This window comes from Mustela nivalis (genome assembly GCF_964662115.1).
Source record: "Mustela nivalis genome assembly, chromosome: 15".
NCBI lineage: Eukaryota > Metazoa > Chordata > Mammalia > Carnivora > Mustelidae > Mustela > Mustela nivalis.
In genome coordinates, this window is record NC_139034.1 from 71,447,507 (window position 1) to 71,473,442 (window position 25,936).

The 25,936-nt window shown below is 37.3% G+C and overlaps 1 protein-coding gene across 9 annotated transcripts in view; it reads left to right on the forward strand.

Annotated features, from left to right (window-relative positions):
- GPC5 (glypican 5) overlaps window positions 1–25,936 on the forward strand; it is a 1,409,494-nt gene that overhangs the window by 307,721 nt on the left and 1,075,837 nt on the right. For all 9 annotated transcript variants that reach the window (XM_082700893.1, XM_082700897.1, XM_082700896.1 and 6 more), the window contains exon 4: window positions 9,787–9,920. In XM_082700893.1, coding sequence (XP_082557019.1) covers window positions 9,787–9,920 — 134 coding nt within the window. The remainder of the gene's footprint in view (window positions 1–9,786; window positions 9,921–25,936) is intronic.

The following is a 25,936-nucleotide window of genomic DNA, read 5'->3' on the forward strand; positions in this document are numbered from 1 at the left end:
TCAGCCTCTCTCCATTCCTGACGACGACAAGACCGCTCAGTTTGGGGGAATTAGTCCACAATTCTGATTGGTTTTCCTTTTCTCATTTGATCATGTTGGTACTTTAGCATCACTCTGGTGGTTCTACATGGATGACTGGCCTTTCATGCAGATTTTGTGTATCTGAATATTTGTCCCTTTGGCCAAAGTTGGAATTTTTTTTTTCTAAGAGTCCTGAACAAATGATTTTAAATGGACCCATTCAGTAAATTTAATTAGTGATTATGAATCAGATTGAAATGGAAATGCTCCCTCTGGTGGTTTAATTTACAGGTGTTTAAAAATAACGATGAAGAATTAAGATGCCATTTTCAACAAACTGGGGGTTGCAGAAGAGGAAGTGGGTTGGTGATAGGGTAACTGGGTGATGGCCATTATGGAGGGCATGTGATGTGATGAGCACTGGATGTTATACTCAACCGATGAATCACTGAACACACCATCAAAAACTAATGATGTACTATATGTTGGCTGATTCAATTTAAATACATTAAAAAAGATCCCACTTATAAGGTCTTAGGAATGTTCTTCTCTTTCCCCCTGTCCTGGTCCTCCTCCCCTTCCTCTTCCTCTTCTTCTCTTTTAAATTTTAAATATAAAATGAGTCAGAGTGGCAACATTTGTGATAACATCTACTAAATCTGTATGGGGAAGCAACTGCTAGAAAATTAGAAGGAAAGGTAGGAGAAGCCAACCCCTCAGAAGGCCAGACATTCTTTGGGAAAAGGGCATTCTTCACTCTTTGCTGGCTGTAGAGTAAAAATATCTCTCCTCTTACAAAGTGGAGACTGTAGATGTTTTCTTCCTTATTCAGCTTTAACATTGTTTTGTTTGCATTTTCCCAGGACCTGGGCACCTTGTACAAACTTAGAATTCTCCTTATGGATAACTTATATTTAAAAGTACTGCTTTATAGAGCCTTAATAATTTATAACTTTCTATAAGTATTCCTTGTTGCAGTACTAGAATGTACTAGTGTTTTAAAAATTGTATTATGGCTATAACTTTTATATCTTTTCCACAGCTGACTGCTGGAGTTACTTATACTTTAGACTTCAAAGTAGCATGCGTATTATTTAGATGGTGATTATTCCATAGTTATAGGGTGTGATATTCTATAATCACTTATTTTTTCACTTCGATTAATACAAACTTAGCAAAATCTTTTATAATAATATACTATCACCATGCCATAATTCTAATCCTTGTAACACTGATATTTCTCACCTAAAGTAATTTTGAATGGGAAAACATCTGACTTACTCATGGGAATTGTCAGAATAATAGAATATATTTTATGAATAACTCCTTTAAGTTTAATTTTCTTGAAATTCATTTCTGATTTTATGATTTGACTATTTTATGACTCTTGCTTAATTAATATGGTTTAATTCTTATTTGTTTCATTAAATTTATTTAAACGTTTATCAACATTAATTCAGTATGTTTTTATATGTTCATTGAAGTATATGTTGATTATATTGAAGAATATATGGTATATGGAACATGTTTTGGGTGGAATCTACCTGATCCAAAGACTGAATTCAGTAATTATGTTAGAATGTAGGGGGATACTATCATAGGTATTGATAGGATGATTAGATACATATCTTTGTCAGAATATAATGACACATGAAGGAAATTGATTGATAAGGAAAATTCAACAAGATTTTTATGTTTTAAGAGTTTTACCTATCTGTGTCCTCCTTTTATTACTTGCATGTAATTAAAATCATTTCATTACAGGCATCCAAGCAGATGTAAGCAACAATAAATTCTTTGACATTCACAACAATTTGTGAAGTCATTAAAAGATACATTATTTAGTCAAGCCGATTTGGGCATTGAATTGTTCTCCAGAGAAATATTTATATGGATAGATTTATTATGAGGAATTGCACATATGATTATGGAGGCTGAGGAATCCCACGATCTGCTGTATGCAGTGCGGAGACCAAGGAAGGCCATTGGCATTTAATTTGGCCTGAGTCTGAAGGCCTGAGAACCAGGGACTCTGATGGTGTGAATCCCAGTCTGAGGGCAGGAGAAGAGGAGATGACATGTCCCAGTTCACTCCATGAAGCAAGTTAAAAGAGAGGAATTCCTTCTTCCTCTGCCTTTTGTTCTACCCAGGTCCTCCATAGATTGTATGATGCCCACGCACACTGGGGAAGCAGTCCCCTTTACTAAATCCACTGACTCAGATGCTAATCTCATCTGGAAATATCGTCACAGACACACCCAGAAATAATGTGGAATCTTGACGCCCTGTGGGCAGTCAAGGTGACACACACAATTACTCATCACAAGCCTTCAACATGCAGTTATAAGATCATGATTAAAACCAAGCTTGATCAGTTGCATCCAACATGGAAAGGTGATATTAAATTTTTGATAACTTTTAAAAGTTATTTGCAATGCTAAAATAACATTTTTTCACTAAAGTATTTTAATTCGCAATTTAAAAGTATGTGGATTAGAAAGTTTTTGGTATCAACCACAGCCTTTAAGTGTGACCACAGATTACTAGCAATATGAAAAGCCTTTTTATATTGAAAACAAATCTCTGTTTAGAGAAAGTACTAAGTATTCATAAACCCAAGAACATTTAATACATTGTCTGTTGTGACATTTATAATGAAATCTGATGGAACTTTGCTTTCCTAATTCTGTTAATCATGTATTTGATCAAATGAAAATTATTTTGCTGTGGAGTCTTTAACTCAGGAAGATACTGACCATTCTTCTTTACAATGTCATCTGGACGTTTGTGCAAGAGAGGAAAAATCTTACATGTCTATATCACAAAGTTGGAACTTGGGGGTTGCATCAAGGGAGGACTTCTTTTTCATGAATTCAATTATCCTAAAATCAGGTCAGAAATCAAATAGTCTAATATCCTTGCAATTCTTTCTCTCTCCCCACTTCCATTAGTTTGCCGGAATCTTAAAGGGAATAACAGCCACGTTTCCCTCATCTATTTCCGCATGCAAAGGAAAAATGGCCCTCTCTGGTCTCTTCGTAGACATAGATCATTTTCAATCCAAATTATTTCATTCACACAAGACCTTCAGGAACCAGGTCTTATAGAATATGAATCCCTCACAGTAGGTAAGAAGATGCGAGTAACAAGACTGTTAGTATAAAGAAGGGACCATTGATTCAATAGCAGTAGATGGACGCATCCAGGAACTAGATGCAGTCTTAGCAAAGTGCAATTCCTGCTTTGGGTTTCAGTTTTCTCACCTCTAGACTAAGATTGGATACCTTCTAAGTGACTGCCAGCTCTGTTAGTGGTCTAGTCCTCCCTTCCAGCCTCCCTTGCCTCCTCCTTTTCATCCTTCCATCCCTTCCTTCTCCTCTTCCTACTTTCTAATCCCTCTTCCTTCTTCTCCTCTTTCCCGCCCCCTTGGGGTATTATCAGAACTGTTCTGCTCCTGTTGAAAGAAAAGATTTTCTTTCTATCCTTCTTGGCATTCTCTCTCCACTTTGTCTTTTCACCATTTTCATGGTCTTCACTCTTGGCCCTAGGCAGGAGATTCTACTCATGAGCTTTCATCATCTCTCCAATCCATCATTTAGAACTACCTTTTAGAATTACCTCCAATTCAAAGGTTTAAATGAGAATTTATCTCCTGCTCTAAGGAATGGATACACCAAAACGATAGACTTATTCTACCTTCTAACTTCTACACATTGGTGATTGCCTCTTTTTTCAGCTTGATTAACAGATTCAAAACTGCAAACAGCTTTAATTCTCCTTCTTTTTTGCCTCTTAGTGATGGAACATCCATCTCTCTTCATCCTCTAAACCAGATTTCTTAGTAAACACTCACAGGCCCTCCACAATTACCAGTTGCTTTTCAACTGGTAATATTTTTTCTCTTCAATTCTAAACATTTTTTATCTTCAATTCTTCTTCTTATTTTTATTATTTTCATACCATTTTAAAAGACCATTGCAGAAGAAATGGAGGCTCAGCTTATGGGAATCAAATTAAATGAACAGCATAAGTTGTTCTTTAAAAAACTTTTTGAGGACACCTGGGTGGCTCAGTGGGTTAAGTGTCTGCCTTTTGTCTGAGGTCATGATCTCAGGGTCCTGGGATCGAGTCTAGCATTCAGTTTCCTGCTCAGTGGGGAGCCTGCTTCCCCCTCTTCCTCAGCCCCCCCCCCCCTTGTGCTTTCTCTCTCACTCACTCTTTCAAATAAATAAATAAAATCTCTGAAAAACAATCTGAGGGTTTTGGAGGGGCTTTACGGGGGTGGGAGGTTGGGTGAGCCTGGTGGTGGGTATGAGGGCACATGTTGCATGGAGCACTGGGTGTGGTGCATAAACAATGAATTCTGGAACACTGAAAATAAATTTAAAAAATAAATAAAAAATTTTAAAAATCTTAATAACTAAAAATAAGTAAACGTTTTGAGATTATTAACTAAAAGTTATGACGATCTAATGATTCGAGAAAGACTGAACGAACAGAGGGAGGCTCTAGGAGAAGTTTGTGCTTCTTCATGCAGAGTCAAGATTGCATCCCCAGTGGGATGGGGCGCCTGGGTGGCTCAGTGGGTTAAGCCTCTGCCTTCGGCTCAGGTCGTGATCCCAGGGTCCTGGGATTGAGCCCCACATCGGCTCTCTGCTCTGCGGGGAGCCTGCTTCCTCCTCTCTCTCTCTCTGCCTGCCTCTCTGCCTACTTGTGATCTCTGTCTGTCAAATAAATAAATAAAAATCTTAAAAAAAAAAAAAAAAGATTGCAGTGGGAATGGGAGGGTTGGCCAGGGACTTGGAGTTGCTGAAACAAGTACTCGCTCCTGGTGGGAGAAGCGATGTGGGTTAGCGACTAAAAGGCATTTCAAAGTGAGATGGGAACTTAAAGATCCATGGGGAAACCAGAGAAGGGGTTTAAAAGAAAGAGTAGGTCAGCCTTAAGGAGGGAAACATTTTTTTCTGAGAGACTTCAGACTGATTGCAGGGGAGAATGGTAGAGAGCAGAATGGAGAAAATCAGGAGGAGACTATGGTGTAAGTCGAAGATGAAAAGCAGAGTAAGTGTGAAGGACTTTTCAATAGCAAGAAGGTATTGAAATGGGTTACCCAAGTCTGTTCAGCCCCAGGGAAGGTAAGCTGACAGGCTAATGTGCCAGTGACAGGTCACTTTCCATTCCCTTTCAATAAGGTGTGGAGTCGAGCTCCCAGGATAGCGAGTCAATAAATAGAAGGGCTTTGAAATTTATTTCTATTTGTTGGAATTTGCTATATATGCCTGTACCTTTGGATACCATCAAAGATGACTTGTAAGTCTATGGCTTATACATTTTCTTCCGTATATGTAAAAAACATAATTACAAAGATGGTAATAGGAATAAGGCTCTTGTGAGGCTGGTGTTTTCAACTCTCCATCTGACTGTCTAGTTAATATATTCAAGGGCAGATATGGTCTTAAGTCCAACATGGGAGAGGCAGAGTGAAATAGTACTACAAAGTGGTTTTGATTTTCTCAAGTTTCAAGGACAAGAAAACCGAGGTTCCTAGAGCTTTCATGACTTGTCTAGAGCTTGATGGCTATGATAGCAGTTTCTTACTGTGCTCCTTTATTTAAAATATTCTGCAGTATCACAAAAAATCTTAGTCGGTATTTTTGCCACCAACTTATATCATCTTCCCTTGGTTTTTGTTACTACTAGGAGTCATTGACAACAGACACTTTTTTTCCATTAAAAGATATTTTAGCACTTTGTGCTAATAATTACTTACACTCCACTATCACTATTTTTTCAGCTTCTTGGAAATTCGCTTTGAGCCTTTTAACACCTTGGCCTTACACTTCTTTAACTTCTCACTTCTAGTCATTTGCCAAGCCCTGTTGATTTTTTTTAATAGACTTCAGTTTTTAGAGCCGTTTCAGGCTCACATCTAAACTGAGCAGAAGGCAAGATTCCGCATCTATCCCCTACCCTCGCTCATGCCCGGCCTACCCCATTCCCAGCCTCCCCTATCAGAGTCAGGCATTTGTTGGAATTGGTGAACCTCAGCTATCACATCACTACCAGCTGGGTCTATAGCTTACATCAGAATTCACTCTTGATTTTGTATATTCCAGAGGTTTGGACGAATTTATAATGACACATATCGACCATTATAGTATCATACACAGTATTTCCACTGCCCCAAACATCCCTCTGTACTTTGCCTCCTATCCCTATATTTCCTCTGATCTCTGACAACCACTAATCATTTTCCTACATCCACAGTTTTGCCCTTTTTAGAATGTCATGTAGTTGGAATCATACAGCTTGTAGCCTTTTCAAATTGGCTTCTTTTACTTAGTAAAATGCATTCAAGTTCCCTCCATGTCTTTGCATGGCATCATAGCTCATTTCTTTTTCTTTTTCTTTTTCTTTTTTTTAAGATTTATTTATTTCAGAAAGGGGGAGGGGCAGAGGAAGAGGGAGAGAGAATTGCAAGCAGACCCCCGACTAAGCACAGTGCCTGATGTGGGGCTCCACCCCACAACCCTGAGATCATGACTTAAGCCAAAACTGAGTCAGACACTTAATTGACTGAGCCATCCAGGCACCCCTTATTTCTTTTAATTGTTGAATAATACGGCACTGTCTGGATGGACCACAGTTTTACCCATTCATCTCCTGAAGGACATCTTGGTTGCTACCAAGTTTTGGCAATTCTGAATAAAACTGCTGGGAACATCCATGCAGAGGTTTTTATGTGGACATAAGTTTTTGATTCCTTTGGATGGTTTTGGTTTTGTGAGAAACCACCAAACTGCCTTCCAAACTCTCTGTACAATTCTTTGTTCCCACGAGCCTTGAATGATATTTCTTGTTGCTTGACATCTCCCACACCCTTTGGTGTCAGTGTTCTGCATGTAGCCTTGTTGATTGCACTTCTCTTGTGTCTGTAATTCATGAATCTTTTCTTCATGAATGCTGTCACCCTTAACATTCAGAATCGTTCCCCCACCCCTCAGGACCACTGCAGGAGTCCCTTAACAATTCACCTGCCTTAACCAGGTCTACCTCCCAGGCCAAATCAGGTAGTGCCACCAGATTCATTGAGTAAATATCAGCTCTAGTATTTTACTTTTCCATTCAAAAGTCATCAGAGGCTTTTGTCTAATAAATAAAACAGATCTTGGCATTGAAAATGCTCCAAGATCTTTCTCTAGCCTACCTTTCAAATATAATTATCCTCTATAATCCTGTCTTGCAAGTCAAACTACCTTTTCTTCCCCCTTTTCTGGGTCAGCTTCATGTTTTCTTGCTTCTATCTCCTTGAGGGTTTTTCCTCTTCCTTTCATCATTGTTTTTTTGTTGTAACAACATAATACATCTAGTGAGTCTCCATGCTACTGGCTCGCTCTCCAAGCGTACCTCTTAGACCTGCATTCTTCTTTTGCCACCTCTGCGTGATGTTGGGCTCTAACTTTTCTTCACTGTTCTGCTAAAGGACTTTCTTTGTTCTCCCTCTCTCCACACTGCTGTCATGGTGATTTTTCTCTTGTGGAAATCTCTTTTTTTTTTTTTTTTAAGATTTTATTTATTGATTTGACAGAGAGAGATCACAAGTAGGCAGAGAGGCAGGCAGAGAGAGAGAGAGAGAGAGAGAGAGAGGGGAGGAAGCAGGCTCCCCACTGAGCAGAGAGCTGGATGCGGGGCTCTATCCCAGGACCCTGGGATCATGACCTGAGTCGAAGGCAGAGGCTTTAACCCACTGAGCCAACCAGTGGCCCCTCTCGTGGAAATCTTAAGCTACCATTTTCCTGCTTGGAAGCTTTTCCTGTGCTCCATTTCCTGGAGCAAGATCTTTGGCTTCTTTCTCAAGTCAAATCGTGGCATTTTTACATCTCCCCTCTTGTTCTACCACTTTCTTTCTTTATGTACATTTTGTTCTATGACAACATGCAGAGTTGTATATCTCTTTGCTTTTCTACTCTCCTAAAATTTTTCCCTGCCTTGTTCACCTGACAGACTCTTAATTTATGCTTTACCTTGTTCTTTAGACATGACCTCCTGAAGCTTTTCCTTGAATACCCCAAGCAGAGCGAAGCTGTCCATTTTCTCAGTGTTTCAGTATTGCTTCTAGTGGTTGCTGGTGTCTTGTTCTATTATGGTTACCATTTTACATGTCTGACTTTTATCGTAACTGTGTGTAAGGGCCACACCTTATTTATGTTTACGTCTTTAGCATTGGAAAGAATGGGGTGCAGTAAATATTTGTATATTTATAATTTGGTTGATTTGAAATCAACCTCAACACATTCAGGCCCAACACATACCCCAAGTTTCCTCCCAGTGGAGTGATCTTTTCCGTGGAGGCCTTCCCTGGTGTCACCCCTCACCCTTCTTCCCGTGTCTGTAACACTGTGGTAGTCCCTCTCTTTTCACAAACACATTTCACATTTTGATGCCTGGGAAGAATTTTTTCTTTCTTCCTGAATTGTCAGCCCTTTAAGGAGAAAATCCAGTTTCTCATCTTTTATCTTTTCTAAACTTTAATACATGTTCTTTGCAAATATTAGAAGCAAAATAAATATGGGTTAAATAAACAAATTAGTGCATAATTCCTTTAATGTTCATTGCATGGAAAATCAAAGAAATTGATAACTTTAAGGGAACTTTGGGATAATTTACTCTAATGTCTTTGTCTTACATCTAAGAGAGGCAAATTCAGAGAAGTTCTGCTACTGTCATCAAGATCTCTGTGCTTAAGATGGAAAAAAATCAGGGCAAGAATCAAAGTTTCCAGATTCCTAGACAATGTTTTTATATATTTGCAATTATACTACTCTACCTCTTAAAGTGTATAAGCTAAAGAGACCTGAGTCTCTTTAACGCTTTATGTGGTAATATGTCCAATTCATTGCTATTTTTCAATGATAATTATATAAGTTATACATTGCTAGATAAGTTTTTTAATGAATTTTTTACTTGGATAATTATTAAAGAACAACTATGTTAACACTCATAATATAGGAAGAAGATATAGAACTATTACAAAATGAGATATTTACACAAACATATTCATTATTAATTCTAGGAAAGGACCTTAAGAAAACCACTCTTAGAATTAATTTAGAAACAGACTGTATGTTCAATAGCAAATTATTTCATTTAGAATACCAGCACAATTATGTGATTGTCATAAATTGAATATAAAACATAAATAGTATATACTTTGGTTAAGTAGTCTTATTTATGCAAACAAGCAAGTTTATTTTTTTTTAATTTTGTTATTTATTTATTTATTTATTTATTTATATTTTTAGAATTTTTAAATTTTTTATAAACATATAATATATTTTTATCCCCGGGGTACAGGTCTGTGAATCTCCAGGTTTACACACTTCACAGCACTGACCATAGCACATACCCTCCCCAATGTCCATAACCCCACCCCCCTTACAAGCAAGTTTATTAATGTAGTTCTCCGACTCATTCTGTGTGTATACTTTCTTCATGTATTTTATACATGTATTCATGCAAAGTATATCAGTATACAAGGCATCGATTTATCATGGCTGCCACTTTATACAGATAATTTAATCCCCCCTCTAGAAAATTGTCAAACATTTTATATCTTTTTTTTTTTAAACCTTCTTTATGTCTTAAAGGTTACTTTTGAGGGATAAGTAAGAACATGCCATTGTTTTGGACTCTAGCAAACATTACATTCTCAGGTAGGATGGAGGATGGTTTCTGACTATCTTTTCATATTTTCTCTTTGAAAGGTCAATAAGATTTGTGGCCGTCCAATCAGAGCACCTACACAAAGCCTCCATTGTTCTTTTGAAGGAAGCAAAGAGAAGCACGGGATGAAGATCTCTCCCAGAAACGATGAAGAGACACTTGCCAACAGAAGAAAGTAAGACATTTGTTTTACAACCAGAAAGAGAAGAGAAAGTAAGCCATTAATTTTCAACAGAATAGAATGCATTCAATTAAGTAGAACAAAATACACTATTGAAGAAAAAAGATCACCATTAATTATTTTAAAATTCAGCAGTTGCTCCTGTTCAATTAATTAGGAATATAAGTTCAACTTGAGACCAATAAAACTTTCTAATAAGGGACACTTGCTATAATATAATATGGCAAGCAATAGGCACATGTGCTCGTTACGCCCTTAAAATATGGCTAGTGTTCAGTGTCAGACAGCAGATCTCTAGGACTTACTCATCTTGTTTAATGGAAACTTTAAGCCCATGAATTAATATCTTTCCTTCTCCCTGTGACCAACAATACTGTATTGTACCCTTCAAATTTTAAGAGGGTAGATCTTACCATAATTTAAAAAAAAGTTTAAAACACAGCTAGTGTGACTGAGGATTAAATTTTTAAATTTTAATTAATTTTAGTCTTAATTCCACATATAGCTACTGTATTGGATGGTGAACACAGAGCTTTCACATATATGATAAATCAGTGTTACTGCATGCTAAGCATCTGTTAGAAAATAGTTGGATAAGAAGAAGTTTCTAAACCTTTTATCTGGAATGCTGAAAATGGCTGTTGATTCAAAATGATAAGCATTGAGTGGCTTGCTTCTATAATTCACATTTCTTTTTTTTTTTTTTTAAGATTTCATTTATTTATTTGATAGAGACACAGCAAGAGAGGGAACACAAACCGGGGGAATGGGAGAGGGAGAAGCAGGATTATCCCAAGCAGAGGGCCCAATGTGGGACCCCATCCCGGAACCCTGGGGTTGTGACCTGAGCTGAAGGCAGAGGCTTAACTGCTAAGCCACACAGGCACCCCTATAACTCACATTTCTACTGCTATTCCCATCATTGTTTCACATGTTAAATTAAAGCCTTCATTAATATCTCCTTGCTTGATAATTGGCAGTCAAACTGAAAAACTCTTAGAGCTAAAGGAAATTATTAATTTATTTCTTTTTGCATTCTGTTGACCGGAGTATGTTTTGGCAAATACTAGATTCTCAGTGAGTGTTTTTGAATTGAATTGAAATCCAGAATTCTATATTAATTTATTAATTCAAATAGTTATTTCTAATAATACCTTATGGCAAACTCAGTATGTTACATAGCTTTACTCTCGATAATGCAGAATCTGTCTTTCCTTTTGGGACAGTGCTCCCAATTGCCTCATTCTCTTTTCAGATGGACTCTAATTTGGAATAAAGATCTGGGCTATTGCTGGCTATTTGCTGCAGCTCAAAAGAATTAGCACTTTGTTTGCATGCAAAGTAGCTGTCCTTTTTCCCTCTAAACATCTATAGTGATCAGTAGTCTTTTCTCGGATTTGAGAAATTATTGTGCGTAGTTTGGTATCTCATGTATAGTGGCTAGGTGTAGTGTAGAGTGGTTCTTATAGCTTGCGAAGGAAGCTAGGAAGCTCTTAAGTCCTTAAAGGTCATGTCTGTTTCGCCACCAGAACAACTCAGTGTTTGGAAAGACAAAACAAAACCGAACACAAGTGAAATGTCCAAGGAATAATGAGGGGCTCATATAAATAGCTAGTTTTGTAAGTATCTATCCAGACACTGAATAGACCTTGTTGTCACCAATCTTGCAAACTCCTGTATTTCTGTCCCTAACCAGCCAGCCACCATTAGCCATGTCCCATGAACCAGAGTAGATACATCATAGAACTGTCTCACACCATACAAAGTGAACAACCAGAAGTATTACACATGAGCCCACTTATGTTATTTATTTCAACACTTTTTTTTATTGTCACTCTTATATGGAACTTAATTGCAATGGCAGTATACTTCTGCTTAATACTTACATATTGTGCAGACCTATCCATGAGATACTCCTGAATTTTATTTATTCTTCATCACTCATAATTCCCCATGAGGTTATACATTTCAAAAGAAAGAGCTGGGGAAACGTAGCAGAGTAGGTGCTGAGTGAGTTTGAGCTACTTTCTGTGCATCTTGTGCTTTTTCCACCCACTTGAGTCTGATTTTCAATAGGTCACTTTCACATGATGATATATTGCTTGTATACAGGCCTAATCTCATAGCGTGGCAGATCAGAGAGCAGTTAGATCATGGGTATCTCAGGTTCCTGTGCCACTTGCTAACTCATCGTCAAGTGTATAGTTTTTATCGGATTTGAGTTGGAAACCAACCGACCAACCAAATAAAAATAGTGTTTCACAAAAGCAAGAATGCCTTTAGTCCAAAATCTTTGATGTCTATACTATTATGCTTTGAATGAGGCTTTCTTTTCTTTTCTTTTCCTTTCTGCCTTTTTTTTTTAATCTTAATCCATAGCTTTTTTCTATTTTATTATTTATTTATTTATCTTATTAACATATAATGTATTATTTGCCCCAGGGGTAGAGGTATGTGAATCTTTAGGCTTACACATTTCACAACACTCACCATAGCCCATACCTACCCTAATGTCCATAACCCAACCACCCTATTCCTCCGCCACGAACCTCCAGCAAGCCTCAGTTTGTTTTGTGAGATTAAGAGTCCACCCCTTCCTTTGAATCTGGAAGTGTCGTCGGGTCTAAAATGAGTTTCTTGTAGACAACATATCAATTGGTCTTCTTTTTTTTTATCCATTTTGATACCTGTGTCTTTTGACTGGGGCATTTAGCCCATTTACATTCAGGGTAACTATTGAAAGATATTGAAAGAATTAGTGCCATTGCATTGCTTGTAAGATGACTGTTACTATATATTCTCTGTTCCTTTCTGGTCTGTTACTTTTAGGCTCTTTCTTTGCTTAAAGGACCCCTTTCAATATTACCTGTAGGGTTGGTTTGGTGTTTGCAAGTTCTTCTAGTTTTTGCTTTTCCTGGAAGCTTTTTCTCTCTCCTTCTGTTTTCAATGACAGCCTAGCTGGATATAGCATTCTTGACTGCATATTTTTCTTGTTTAGTGCTCTTAATATATCATGCCAGTCCTTTCTGGCCTGCCAGGTCTCTGTGGATAGGTTGCTGCCAATCTAATATTTCTACCATTGTATGTTACAGACTTCTTGTCGCTAGCTGTTTTTAGGATTTTCTCTTTGTTACTGAGACTTGTAAGTTTTAGTATTTGATGATGGGGTGTGAAACCTATTTTTATTGATTTTGTGCCTTCTGGATTTTGATGCTTGTTCCCTTTGCCAAATTAGAAAAATTCTGCTATAATTTTCTCTAATATACCTTCTGCCCCTCTCTTTCTTTTTCTTCTGGGATCCCAATTATTCTATTACTGTTTCATCTTATGGTATCACTTATCTCTTGATTTCTCCCCTCGTGGTCCAGGAGTTGTTTGTCTCTATTTTGCTCAGCTTCTTTGCTCTCTGTCATTTGGTCTTCTATATCAGTACTTTTCTCTTCTGCCTCATTCATCCTAGCAGTAAGAGCCTCCATTTTTGTACCTCATTAATAGCTTTTTTGATTTCAACTTGGTTAGATTTTAATTCTTTTATTTCTCCAGAAAGGGCTTTTATTTTTTCACAAAGGGATTCTCTAATATCTTCCATGCCTTTTTCGAGCTCAGCTAACACCTTGATAATCATCATTCTGAACTCTAGATCTGACATATTACCAATGTCTGTATGAAATACCTAGCCATTCGTAATGACTCTTGCTCTTCTTCTTCTTTTTTTAATCATAAGTTTTTCTGCCTGTCATTTTATCTGGATAAGAATATATGAATGAGAGAATAAAATAAAAAAAGCTTGGCAAAGACTCCAGACTAATGTACACTAACCAAATTAGAAGAGACCCAAAACCATAGGGAGAAGAAAGAGGGTAAAAGAAATTTAAAAAAATAAAAAATAAGAAAAAAATATATATGTATTAGACTGGTGAATAGAACATAGTCACCCACTTGATATTGAGTGTATTCTGGTCTGTTAGAAGAAACTACCTTCCAACATTTTAAAGAAAAACTCATATATATGTGTGTGTGTATATATATATACACACATATAAGTGTATACATACACATACACATACACACAAAATAAGGAAAACATGATGAAGGAATGGAATGTGACTGTAAAGATGAAAATTTAAAAAAAAACATTCTAAAAAGGGAATTGATAATATGTTTTTTGAAAAAAGAAAAAAAGGGGGCAGTAGAATATGATCAGTCTAGAGACTAGAACAAAGCCATGCGTTAATTTTAGGGTATATTTTGATCTGATAGAAGAAACTGTATCCCCAAATTTTAAAGTAAAAAGAAACCTATATGTAAACAAAAAATAAGGTTAAATACAATGAAGGGATAAAATATGACTGTAACAATGAAAATTTTAAAAGATTTTTTAAAAAGTTATTGATAAGATAAAATAGTTATAAAACATTAAAATAGGAAAGAGAAAAAGTTAAAAAATAGAATAATAAAAAAATGAAATTTAAAAAATTTAACTTTGGAAGACTAAAGGATCATGGGAAAAAAGCCATGCATTCTATGTGTTGCTTTTCCCTCGCTCTGGAGCTCATGAAAATGGCCGCCTCCCAATCTCTGGCCGAGGAGCCCCACTTCTCATTGCACCCTCAGAGCAAAGCAGTCAGTCCCTCCTGTCTTCCTGGTCTCTGGCTTCAGTCCGTGCTCACCTGGCCTATGGCTGAGCATTCCTGTCTCCAGTGCATGCCCTGTTTGGAGTCTCCAAACCCACCAGATTCCTGCAGTGTGCTCCTGCACTGCCCCTCCTGGAAGAGGAAGGAGGAGGTCTCTCTGGATCTGCTACTTGTGGGGTCTCTGCTCAAAGAGCAGTGGCCTGACTATGCCTCGGATCAGAGTTTAAGGTAACCCCAAGCTGAGAGCTGTCTTGGCAGCCAGCTTCCCCGCTCTGATACCTGGAGTCTCTGCCACACTGAGACACCCCTGGTATTTTTGTGACCCCACAGTGCCTGAGACCACACTCTCCCCATGAGGGCTCCACCACTCCTGAGCCTCTGGAACGATGTCCCTCAGTGGAGCAGACTTCTAAATGCTCTGATTTTGTGCTCTGCTGCTCTCTCACTTGCCAGGAGCTGGCCCTTCCCCTGTGGTCTATCTTCCCATGTTTCCTCAGATTCACTTCTCTGCATACCCTACCTTCCAGAAAGTCATCGATTTCTGTTCCTAGAATTGCTGCTTTTCTCCTCTTCAGTCTCTTGTTGAGTTTGTAAGTGTTCAGAATGGTTTGATAACGATCTAGCTGAACTCCTGGGACCTGGTGATATTTAGGTCTCCTACTCCTCTACCATCTTGCTCCTTTCCTAATGGGACTTTCCAGAATCTCTGAGGAGCATCTTCATTTGCCACTGGTACTTCAGGCATGCTTGAGTGGATAGGCTGCATCCTCTGGACTGAATGTCAGAACAGTTTGCAAAATGCCAACCTACAGACTTTTCTTTCTCATGCAAAAGCTCCTTGGGGCTACTTTATAAATGGGTTGAAACAATACACTCAAGTGTGTGTCAAGTTTTCTCTAATTTGCCAAGGACCCAAAAAGCGTTGTGCCTCTTCCTGAGTGCTAAGTCATCATAGAGGCAGAAATTGGTCTTTTACATTAGAATATCCCAATAAGATCGAGACCCCTGGACATGTAGGAACCCTGCTGAATTGTTACGGCCTTGAAATGTCAATATTTTCCCCACCAGAGGCATGCACATGTCTACTAAGGCAACTAGGGTGATGTGATCAATATTTTATTTTCAGCATGGTGTCCTGTAGGGTGTCAAAATGAGCAAGGTTCCTGTCTGTCATGGAGTGAGACAATTGCCCTGAGGTCTAACAGTGAAGACATTCTTACCAGCTGAAAGTGAAATATTCCTAATTATCCTTACTAATTGGTAAAGAGATAAAAGCATTTGCCAAATTGCTAGCTAGATAGCAGGTGGCAGTACATGTTTTGATTTGCTCTAGCAGATACCACATACAAAGGAGGATATAATTGGATTCACCCTCTGACTCAGGTTATGATAATCCAAACATTCTCTAAGCCTTCCTCTGTGTGCACAGATCAGCCAAGCAAAAGGAGTGAGCATTGAATAGACAGATTGAGTCAAAGATCTTTTTATAATACTACTCCTGACTAGTTTTCTAAACTCCGTTCTAATGGTCGGTCTGTTGATAGGATTGGATTTTCTATGTGTACAATCATGTGGTTCACTGGTAGAGCCATTCTAGCAAGAGGCTTGCTGTACCTTGTAAAATTCTTATAGTTTATGCACTTGCCTACTTTCTTAGGATATATCCCCAGAAACTCTTGCTCATATTCACAAGGAGAATTCTTGAGTATCTGTGGTGGCTGAGAGTTAGAGGCGAGTTATATGTCCATGCAGGGAAAAATGTAAAAATAAAATATATTACTTTGGAACATTAAGAGTCAGAAGGAAAGAATATATTTTGCTGCATCAAAAAATATCATGATTAAAGAAAAAAAGTGTTAAACAGAATGAAAATAGTACAATACCATTTTATAAATTAAAAACAAATACATAAAATCAATATGTATTTTTTAATGAAAGGATATGGCAAAGTACTTATATTAAATATGTAAGAAGAGTATGAAAACTAATTCAAGTAATAAGTTATGATAGTTTGCCAGGGGTTGAGGAGTATGCTTGGGTCTCTGTATCTCTAAAAATATGGGTATGTTTGTCTGTGTCTGCATATAAAAAAACACATGTATACACTGTTATTTGTTATTTTAAACTCTAAGTGAAAGTTTTCTTTTCTTTTCTTTTTTTTTTAAACCTAAACCTATTTTCCTGGGGCACCTGGGTAGCTCAGTGGGTTAAAACCTTTGCCTTTGGCTCAGGTCATGATCCCAGGGTCCTGGGATCGAGCCCCGCATTGGGCTCTCTGCTCAGTGGGGAGCCTGCTTCCTCCTCTCTCTCTTCCTGCCTCTCTGCCTACTTTTGATCTCTGTCTGTTAAATAAGTAAATAAAAAATCTTTTTTAAAAATCCTATTTTCCTAATAAAAACATAGTTAAAACTCCTTTAGTCAAAATTTTCATGAGAGCTAATGATAATTTTTAAATAACCTTTTTTTGGCCATTTCATATGCATAATTTTTTATTATGATGTGTAGTGGATATAAAGATTATCCAGACAGAGATAAAATGTAACTTGCTGAAGAGTGTTGACTGGGGACTTCCTGCTATAACTCATTAATTAGAACAAAATGAAAGTTTATTATAAAAAATAAAACAGATAAGGAAAAATCATTGATAAAATCATTGATCACTAGTTTGTGCAATTCATAAATAAGTAAAGTTAAAAAATTTAACATCTTCTGAGTTAGTTTTTATAAATTAGTTTTGTATCATGGCAGGATTTTTTGAGTTTCTTTATTTACCTTGGACAATTTCCGTGAGAATATCTATAGATAGATAGAAGAACTATTTACAGATTTAAAGGAATTTAAAACTATTAAAAGAAAGCTTTGGATCAACAACAACAAAAAACACACCAATTTCTATAAATATAATTGTTCTAGTAGCTGAAATAGATATTGTAAAATGCATCATTTATTTTGCTGGTATAAAATGGAGATAAACACTGTTCTATATTTAACAATTTAAAATACATTTTGGCATATAAATAGTTCGTAGTCTTTTAAAATTATACTGGCAGAGTTTATAAGGCACCTGGGTGGCACAGTTGATTAAGGCTCTGATTCTTGAGTTTGGCTCAGGTCATGATCTCAGGGTTGTGAGATCAAGGTCTGTGTTAGGCTCCATGCTCAGTGGGGTGTCTGCTTGGGATTCTCCCTCTCACTCTGTCTCTCCCACTCATGCACTATCTCTCTCTATCCTTTTAAAAATAAATAAATCCCTAGACATCATTTTTTTAGTGGTATATCTAATAAAAAGAAAGTTATTTAGAGTTTATCTTTTTTATTTTAGTAATCTCTACACCCAATGTGGGGCTCAAACTCACAACACCAAGATCAAGAGTCACATGCCTTTCTGACTGAGCAAGCCAGGTGCCCCAAAATTTGTTGTTTAAATATACAAATTTGTTGTTTAAAATTATGTTAAATTTCTGGCACCTTGACCTAAAAAAATCATTTTCCAGTTTTATCACAGTTTAATTTATAAAGTTGTCTCTTATTCAAGCAGTTCTTTTGAGGTTGTGTTACTCTATTTTGAATTATAAATAATTTGACCAATTAACTTTTTTTAGAAAGTTATCCAACACTATTTATTAAGTGGTGATTAATTTTTGTTTTTCAGTTGTGATGTTTTGCCAATTTTTAAAAATATTTATTTATTTTAGATAGAGACAGCACACACTTGCACATATGATTTGGGGAGAGTGTCTCTAGCAGACTCCCCACTGAACATGGAGTCTGACAAGAGGCTCAGTCCCATGACCCAAGAGATCAAGACCTGAATTGAAATCAAGAGTCAGATGCTCAACTGACTGAGCCACACAGGTGCCCGAGTCAGTTTTTTACAGTGATATATGGTGTCCGTTTAAAAAAAAAAATAAAGATTGTATTTCTTTAAGTAATCTCTACACCCAACGTGGGGCTCAGACTTACAACCCGAAGGTCAAGAGCCCCACTTTCTACTGACTGAGCCAGTGATATATGATATCCTGAAGTAGTTTAAAGCTATCGTCTTGTTCTTTATTTTCTTTTTACCCCATGTTCTTTATTCTTTTTTTTTTTTTAAAGATTTATTTACTTAGAGAAAAGAGAGTACTGTGTGGAAGCAGGGGGAGGGGCAGCGGGAGATGGACAAAATCTCAAACAGACTCCTTGCTGAGTGGGAAGCTTGACCTGGGGCTTGATCTCACCACCCTGAGATCATGACCTCAGCGGAAATCAAGAGTCAGGTGCTTAACCAACTGAGCCCCCAGGTGCCCCATGTTCTTTAATCTTTCTTTATTCTTTATTTCTCTTTTCTTGCCTTCATTTGACTTTAATAGGTATTTAATTTTTTAAAAAAAAACTTCATGGCTTTTTTTTAAGATTTATTTATTTATTTGAGAGCAAGAGGGAGTATGTGTGTGGACACACAAGTTGGGGGAGGGGCAGAGGAACAAGATGACTCCCACTGCTCAGGACTCCGGGATCGTGCCCAGCTGAAGTCAGATAGATGCTTCACCAACTGAACCACCAGGTGCCCCTTCAGGGCTTTTATATTTGCATTTCTTTATTATGCTAATGGTTACCGTAGAGATCATAATGTGCCTTTTTAATTTTTACTATCTACTTTAAATTAGAACTTTTACCACTTCATTGAACAATATAAGAACTTTAAAAGTTTTAGTCCGTTACCCTTTTCCTATCTTCTGTTACCCTATTCCTAACCAAGATGTTGCTTCTAACAACATTTTAACAACTTCTGAGATATTACTGTTATTGTTTTTAAATAGTTAATATTTACTTATAATAACTCATATTTTATTCTCTCATGTGCTTTTCTTTTAGTTCTGTGTGTCCATCTAGAATCATTTTGCTTTATTTAGCCTTAGTATATTTTTCATTGTTTATTACTGTTAATGAATTTTCTCAGTTTTTATTTGAACACATCATCATTTTTGAAGAATATTGTTGCCAGGTCCAGAATGCTAGATAGTTGCCAGCTACCATTTAAAAAAATATATATAACTGTCCATAATTAACCTCATGACATGACACAGTCAGTTGTATGGGAGGCTTAATAGAAACATTTAGTAGGAGAGACGACTACAGTGGTTGGAGCTGCTTGTGTCCTACTCACATCCCTTTACCTGGCCATCTTATCTGCCTCCTGGCTGCTCTCTCCTGGTTGCTGATAATGCATGGCCGCCCTCCTCCCTGGGGAGTCGCACTCAACAAATTGGAGCCATCTATATTCATTATCTATTGGTACTTAACAAGTTGTTCCCAAACATAGTAGCTTAAAGCAACAACAACCATTTATTACACAATTTTCTGTGGGCTGGAAATTTGGGAGCTGCTTGGCTGTAGGGTTTTGACTCAGGGTTTCTTTCTGGCTGTGGTCTCTTAGGGTGATGGCTGTCAAGGTCAGGTGAGGCTGCAGGGCTCTGAAGGCTCGAGCGGGACGGGATACCATCTTCCAAGATGGCGCACTCATAGGGCTGTTGGCAGGAGGCCTCACGTTTTCATCATGATGACTTCTCCTTGAGTTTTCTCACAACTCTGTAGCTGGCTTTCCTCAGGGCAAATAATCCAAGAGAGAAAGGCAGATGCTGAAGTGTTTTCATGGTCTAACCTTGATGTCCCCACTGTCACTCCTGCAGTACCCTATGGGTTACACGGGTCAGTTCTCTTCCATGTGGAGGACTACACGCTATCTCATCCCCTTGGAAGAGGGGGTTAACTTCCCACTGCTTCAACCCCTTGGCAGAGGCTCAAAAGCAGTGCCTGACGGACACCAGGGGATTAAAGGCTTTGCCCTGACTCAGTGTGATGCATCCAGATGTGTGATGTGGTCCATGTGTGCAGTCCGGCTGTGCCTGAGACCACATCCCAACATACCTTTTTCCTGCCCACTCCATCCTACTTTCCTCACTGCCTCTCTCCCAACAGCATTACCTCCATCAATCATCTGCATCCAAATTCCTGTCCCAGGAATGGCTTTTAGGGAGTCTGACCAGGAGATGTCTGAAAAAGTGCCTGAAATTGATGCAGAATAAGTATAAACTAAGGCAGAAGAGTAGTATCTTATCCTAAATACAGATATTTCTCTATAAATTCCCAAGTTCGCAGCCCCGTTGTTTTCTTTATTCCCCTTCTCTCTTTGTATTTATTTCTAAAGAGAACCCTTCTGTTTAATACCTTGTCTTTTCCTTGCTCTATTTCTAACACTTGAAGAAGGACATCCGAATCTGTCCTGGGATCTGAGAGTTGAAGTCTAGAGTATGTCAGTGTTTTGGTGTGGAAGGAGAGAAACAAAACGATAGCACTGGATTCTTTTGACATGATGGTACTTGTTCAAACCCCCGCCCCATTTTTTTCTATTTATGTAGAATGCCAGTAATGAGCTAATTTGAGACTCTGAGTTATGGGTACATACCAGTCACAGAGGCCTCCAAAAGTTGAAAAAAATCAAGGAAGAGCGACCGTTTCTTTAAGCATCCAGAAAAGCATCACTGTGTCTTCTTTTGGGGCAGAAACCAAAGCGGCACAGATCTAGTGGACTCTGCACTCCTGTGTCTGTCTAAACCAGCCTAGGCAGAGTGATTTTCCTGTGGCGGTTCCTGCTCTCTGCTTGATTTCTTGAAGTTAGCTGGTAAGAATAAGCTATTAGCAAGCTTAAATCGGTGATAATTAGCGGTACATTATTATTTCAAAGTGGTGTGGCTGTGCCAATTAAGCGGGTAATTAGGAAAACCCCAGGACAATAAATTAAGACAGAGTCTCAACACCAGTGCCCCATCTGTTCTCCAGCAAGCATTCCAATTAGCCAAACCCTGCATTTAAGAATGCGCCAATTAAGGGGATTGGCTGTATGCATGGCTGTGCATTGGGGTAATAGAGACTGTCCTAGATGGTTAGTAAAATTAAAATATTTTTGACCTAGAAGAGGATTTTGATTTGAAAGTGGGGAAAAGAGCATTTTTGGAAACACTGGATTTTTAATGTTTGAGACAAAATATAATTGTTTTATGAATTTTTGTTTTTTGAAGTCACCCCTTTGGAACTTAAAGGAATATCATATCATCAGGCAGCTCCATGTAATTCTCATGTGTTTATTAAATCTTGATTTGAGTAGGAATTTTATAACCTGAACATTAACAATTTTATTTATTGAGAATGAGAAAGGACATTTGAAACTACTTAACTGAAAGAGAGGAGTGAGTCAGGCAGGCCATGTTCTGTTTCAGGATGTGTCTGTCCATGAAAGCAAATTAATTTTTGCCCTGTTCATTGGAAAAGAACACAGCGGAGTGACTAAAATAATTAATTAAGCATAGGAAAAACTTTCAAACATAATCTGGATGAAGGACACTTAATATTATTTAGGATTATTGCCCAGATAGCTGGAATAGTTTCATATTACATAGGATCAGTTGGCTTACAATACATGAATTTCTATCTACATAGTCAAACGTTATTTAGCACAATGTTTTATTCATGAAACCAAAATTAGTTAATGTTTAAAATTCTTAATGTGTGTGTTTGGGTGTATGTGTTTATATGGTTAAATCAATATTGACTTACCAAGCTTAATGATGAATTGTGTGTATACAAACTCGGTGGATGAAAATATCCATGGGTCAGGAAAAAGTCAACACAGAGAAAAATTTAATATTACTTATAGGACCGGAGAAAGCCATTTCCAATCTATTTCCTAAAAGGAAGTTAGTGCTTCTTTGAGGTGCCATTATTATTTATTACCTGTAAGTTTAATTTACTAAAATAAAAGTCATGTTATCTTCAATGAGAACATTTCTGGTTAATTTAAAACAGCGCTTGGTGAGTGGTGGGAGCGAGGGCACCCAGGGCAGGACAGGCCAAGGCAAGGCTTTGGGTAGGGGGCAAAAGGCCAGGCCAGAGCAGGGCTGAGGGAACAGAAGCTCCCAGGCAGGCCAGCATCAAGACCTGAATGAATAATGAAAAGCAGGACCCCAGGGGGTCAAAAACCAGGCACACAGGAAGAAGGAAGGCCAGAAGGCAGAATAAACATATGGCAAAAGTTTAGGCTAGTGGTGCTTAACCTTTGCAGGTCATGTATCCCACAGAGAATCTGATAAAAACTTCCCCGAAAAAGAAAGTTCATAAATAAATACATGCAAAATTCTGTTGTAGTGAAAAGCAGTTTGCTCCAGCTAAAACTAATATTAAAAATAAAGCCTTTGAAAATGAGGTTTGCTCTTACTTTCTAGATGTTCATGGAAAAATTAGTGACCATTTCATGACATAATCTAAAACTAAATCCAACCAATGAATGATTAAACTTACACTGAGCAGTATTTGTTCCGAAAGGGATGGATGAGAAATTGCAATTTGTGACTGGTTTTAGACGTGGCTGTGTGAACATGTTTGGTATCTAACAGGTACTCTTTTTTTTTTTTTTTTTTCCTGATGATAGCAATTATTGAAAACCATAGAAAGCAGATTTGTATAGTTATCCCTGGCTACAATTTGAACTCTTAGTTGTTTGCTCAGATGAAGGTAGTGTTCTAATGAGGGAGGCTGAGATTTGTTCTTAAATCTTTAAAGTTACATTGTTGGTTCACAGTCCTTTGGTCCTCCAGTTAATTTGCAACATCTGTAATATGTAATATGCTCTCGCCTTGAAGATAGTGTGAGTAGAAATAAGCCCTCCTCAAATTTCTCACTGCAAAAAGAATGGAAAATATACATATTTTTTTCTCAGCCATGGAAAGAATGACCTTTAAATTCTACAGTTTTTTCAAACGGATTCTCCAAAAACCCATTTCCCGGTAGCAGATTGGCCAAATGAGCTAGAAGCTTTTCAGTAGTGTTTATAATTGTGACTGTAGGGTTATCCAATTTATAAGGTTCAAGATATCCCCCAACCGAAAAAAAAAAAAAATCAAACTGGAGTGAGATTCTTCCTGTCTAATATACTTGAGAATATGTTTTCTTTCTTTTTTTTCTCCTTACAAAAAGGGAATCCATTATCCTTTTGCATTTGGAAAGTCAGTAAACATACGAAGTTGAAAACAGATTTCAATTTCTCATTTTTTTTTTCCACTCAATTTTTGGAGAGGTAAGGAAGATTTAAAGTCATGTCATACTGAAATTGATGATTTTTGTAGGAATGCATAAAAACTACTTAAGAATTTTTAGCAGAATCTATGGGGCCTGAATCAGGATGATGAGTGAGGCTTATTTCTTTAACTAAAGTACCACAATTAATTGTGTGTAGAAGCACCATAGGTGCTCAGTCTATAGCAAGAGTACTAAGCACTTTCTTCCACTTGGTTTTGCATAGCTAAAAGCATTTCCATCAGTTTAAATCTGTTAATGGCTTTGGAAGGGTCTAAATGATGCCTATAATACTATGGGAAAGCAGGAAATAGGATATTTTTATTTTTTATACTATTGTATGTTTAAGGAAAATGACAGAGCTGCCAATTCCTCCACAATTGTCCTCAAAATAAGAGAAATGTCTTTTTAAAGTAGATTATATCATTTGATGGAAGCACTGGTTTTTCCTTCATTTTGTTTTGTTTTTGTGTTCACTTTCCATCTTCGCTCTCAGACGCAAATGTATATCAACCGTTTCCAGGGCACATCATGATCTCCGGAATTGTATGTGGGAACTTTTACTTGGAAGTGCAACTGAAGAAAAGTTCAAAGGTAGTTTCAGGAGGATTCTTCTTTCTTTAGGCCCATATTATAGACTTTCAGATCAACGTTTCTTCTCAAAAATATGCTTCATTCTGTTTGATGACTTTGAAGATGAGCAGGTTTAAGGTGCCCCTTTGGCTGTGTTGGTTTCACTCCCTTCTGCAGGAATCCTGTTAGTCATGCACACTGAGACTTTGGGGGTCCCACAGATTGAGTAAACTCAAAGGATTTATATTTTGTATTTGATTTTTTCTCCTTTTTCCAATGTAAGCTAAGCCTTGTGTAAATAAACAGATGTATGAACGATCGTGATGAAAGGCAGGATCATTATAATTCCCATCACATGGACAACATTTTAAGTGTCATACTTGAGCAAAGGTAATTTTACATTACTCAGCTTTGATCAGTAATATCCTGTGGTACCTAACACCTGGGTTACATGTAACATTCAAGAGCAATTTCTTTCTAAAACACGAATTACCAGAATAACGGGAATAAAATTGCAGATGGAAGTAATTCATTTTTTCTGAACCCTTTTAATTACAGGTTTTCTGACCTTGAAGCCCATATTTATCCCAGAGCTTAGGAACCCCAGTATCTGCACTGGATGCATACAGTAACAGGGGATGCAAGCAAGAAAAATTTATACCAGACATAGAGTGTCCATCAGTCAGATAGATTGGTAGATAACAGTGACCACGAATAGAGGATTGAAATCACAAAAAGAAAAAAAAATTTATATATATATATATATATATATATATATATATATATATATATATAAAACACAAGAAGGAATGAGGAAGAAGCCCATTTGTTGGCAATCTATTAAAGGGAAAGGTTTTTTTATTAGTTTTCTGTTCATGCTGAGAGAGGAAAATATTGTACAGAATATGTTCTCATATCCTCTAAGTCATGGAGCTTGTAGTTAAAATGTTATTAAGCATAGAAAAAATTTTATTGCAAAAGAGAGTAACATTCAAGATTTGACCTGAAATGCTGAAACTCAAGATATACGTACTCAATAGTGATTCTTAGTATTAAAGAAGTATACTAGAATTGTGAGATTTGCAAATATCTTTTGGTTTAATCTTCTTATTGGTTTTGACCCAATCATGTCCTAGACTTTTTTTTTTTTCCTGTTGAAAAAGCAATAGTATGCTTCTTGAAACCAGTAGAACTGAACAAATAATTGCATATTTTTATTAAAATGAACAAAAATTGTGAGGTAGGAGAAATTATGTCTCACCTCTTTTGGGTTGGGTGCTCAAATTTGTTTAAGTATTGAACATGTGGTCTTGTGTTTATTTTTATAAATGAGTTAAGATCTTTGTTTGAAGTCCTTTTTAATAGAGAACAGTCAGTGCTTTTTGAGTACCTTTTTACAATATGGGAAAAGAAGATGAGAGTTTTGAAGACCTAGTTCCGACATCAGGTTTAAATCACTCTTTAAAGGAGGATGCTTTCAGAAAGGGTGCTTTTTACGGAGACATTAACTGGCAATGTGTTGGGTTCGGAGCGTTACAGAAAAGTGAGGAATAGAGGTGTCTCTATTAATTGTACCGATGACTGTGAATGTCCCACTCAGAACTGGTGTAAAATCACCAGCACAGAGCGCTAAACATAGAGCCCACGTCAAAAAGAATCCGCTGTAAAGAGTATCTTAGTATCTTAGTATCT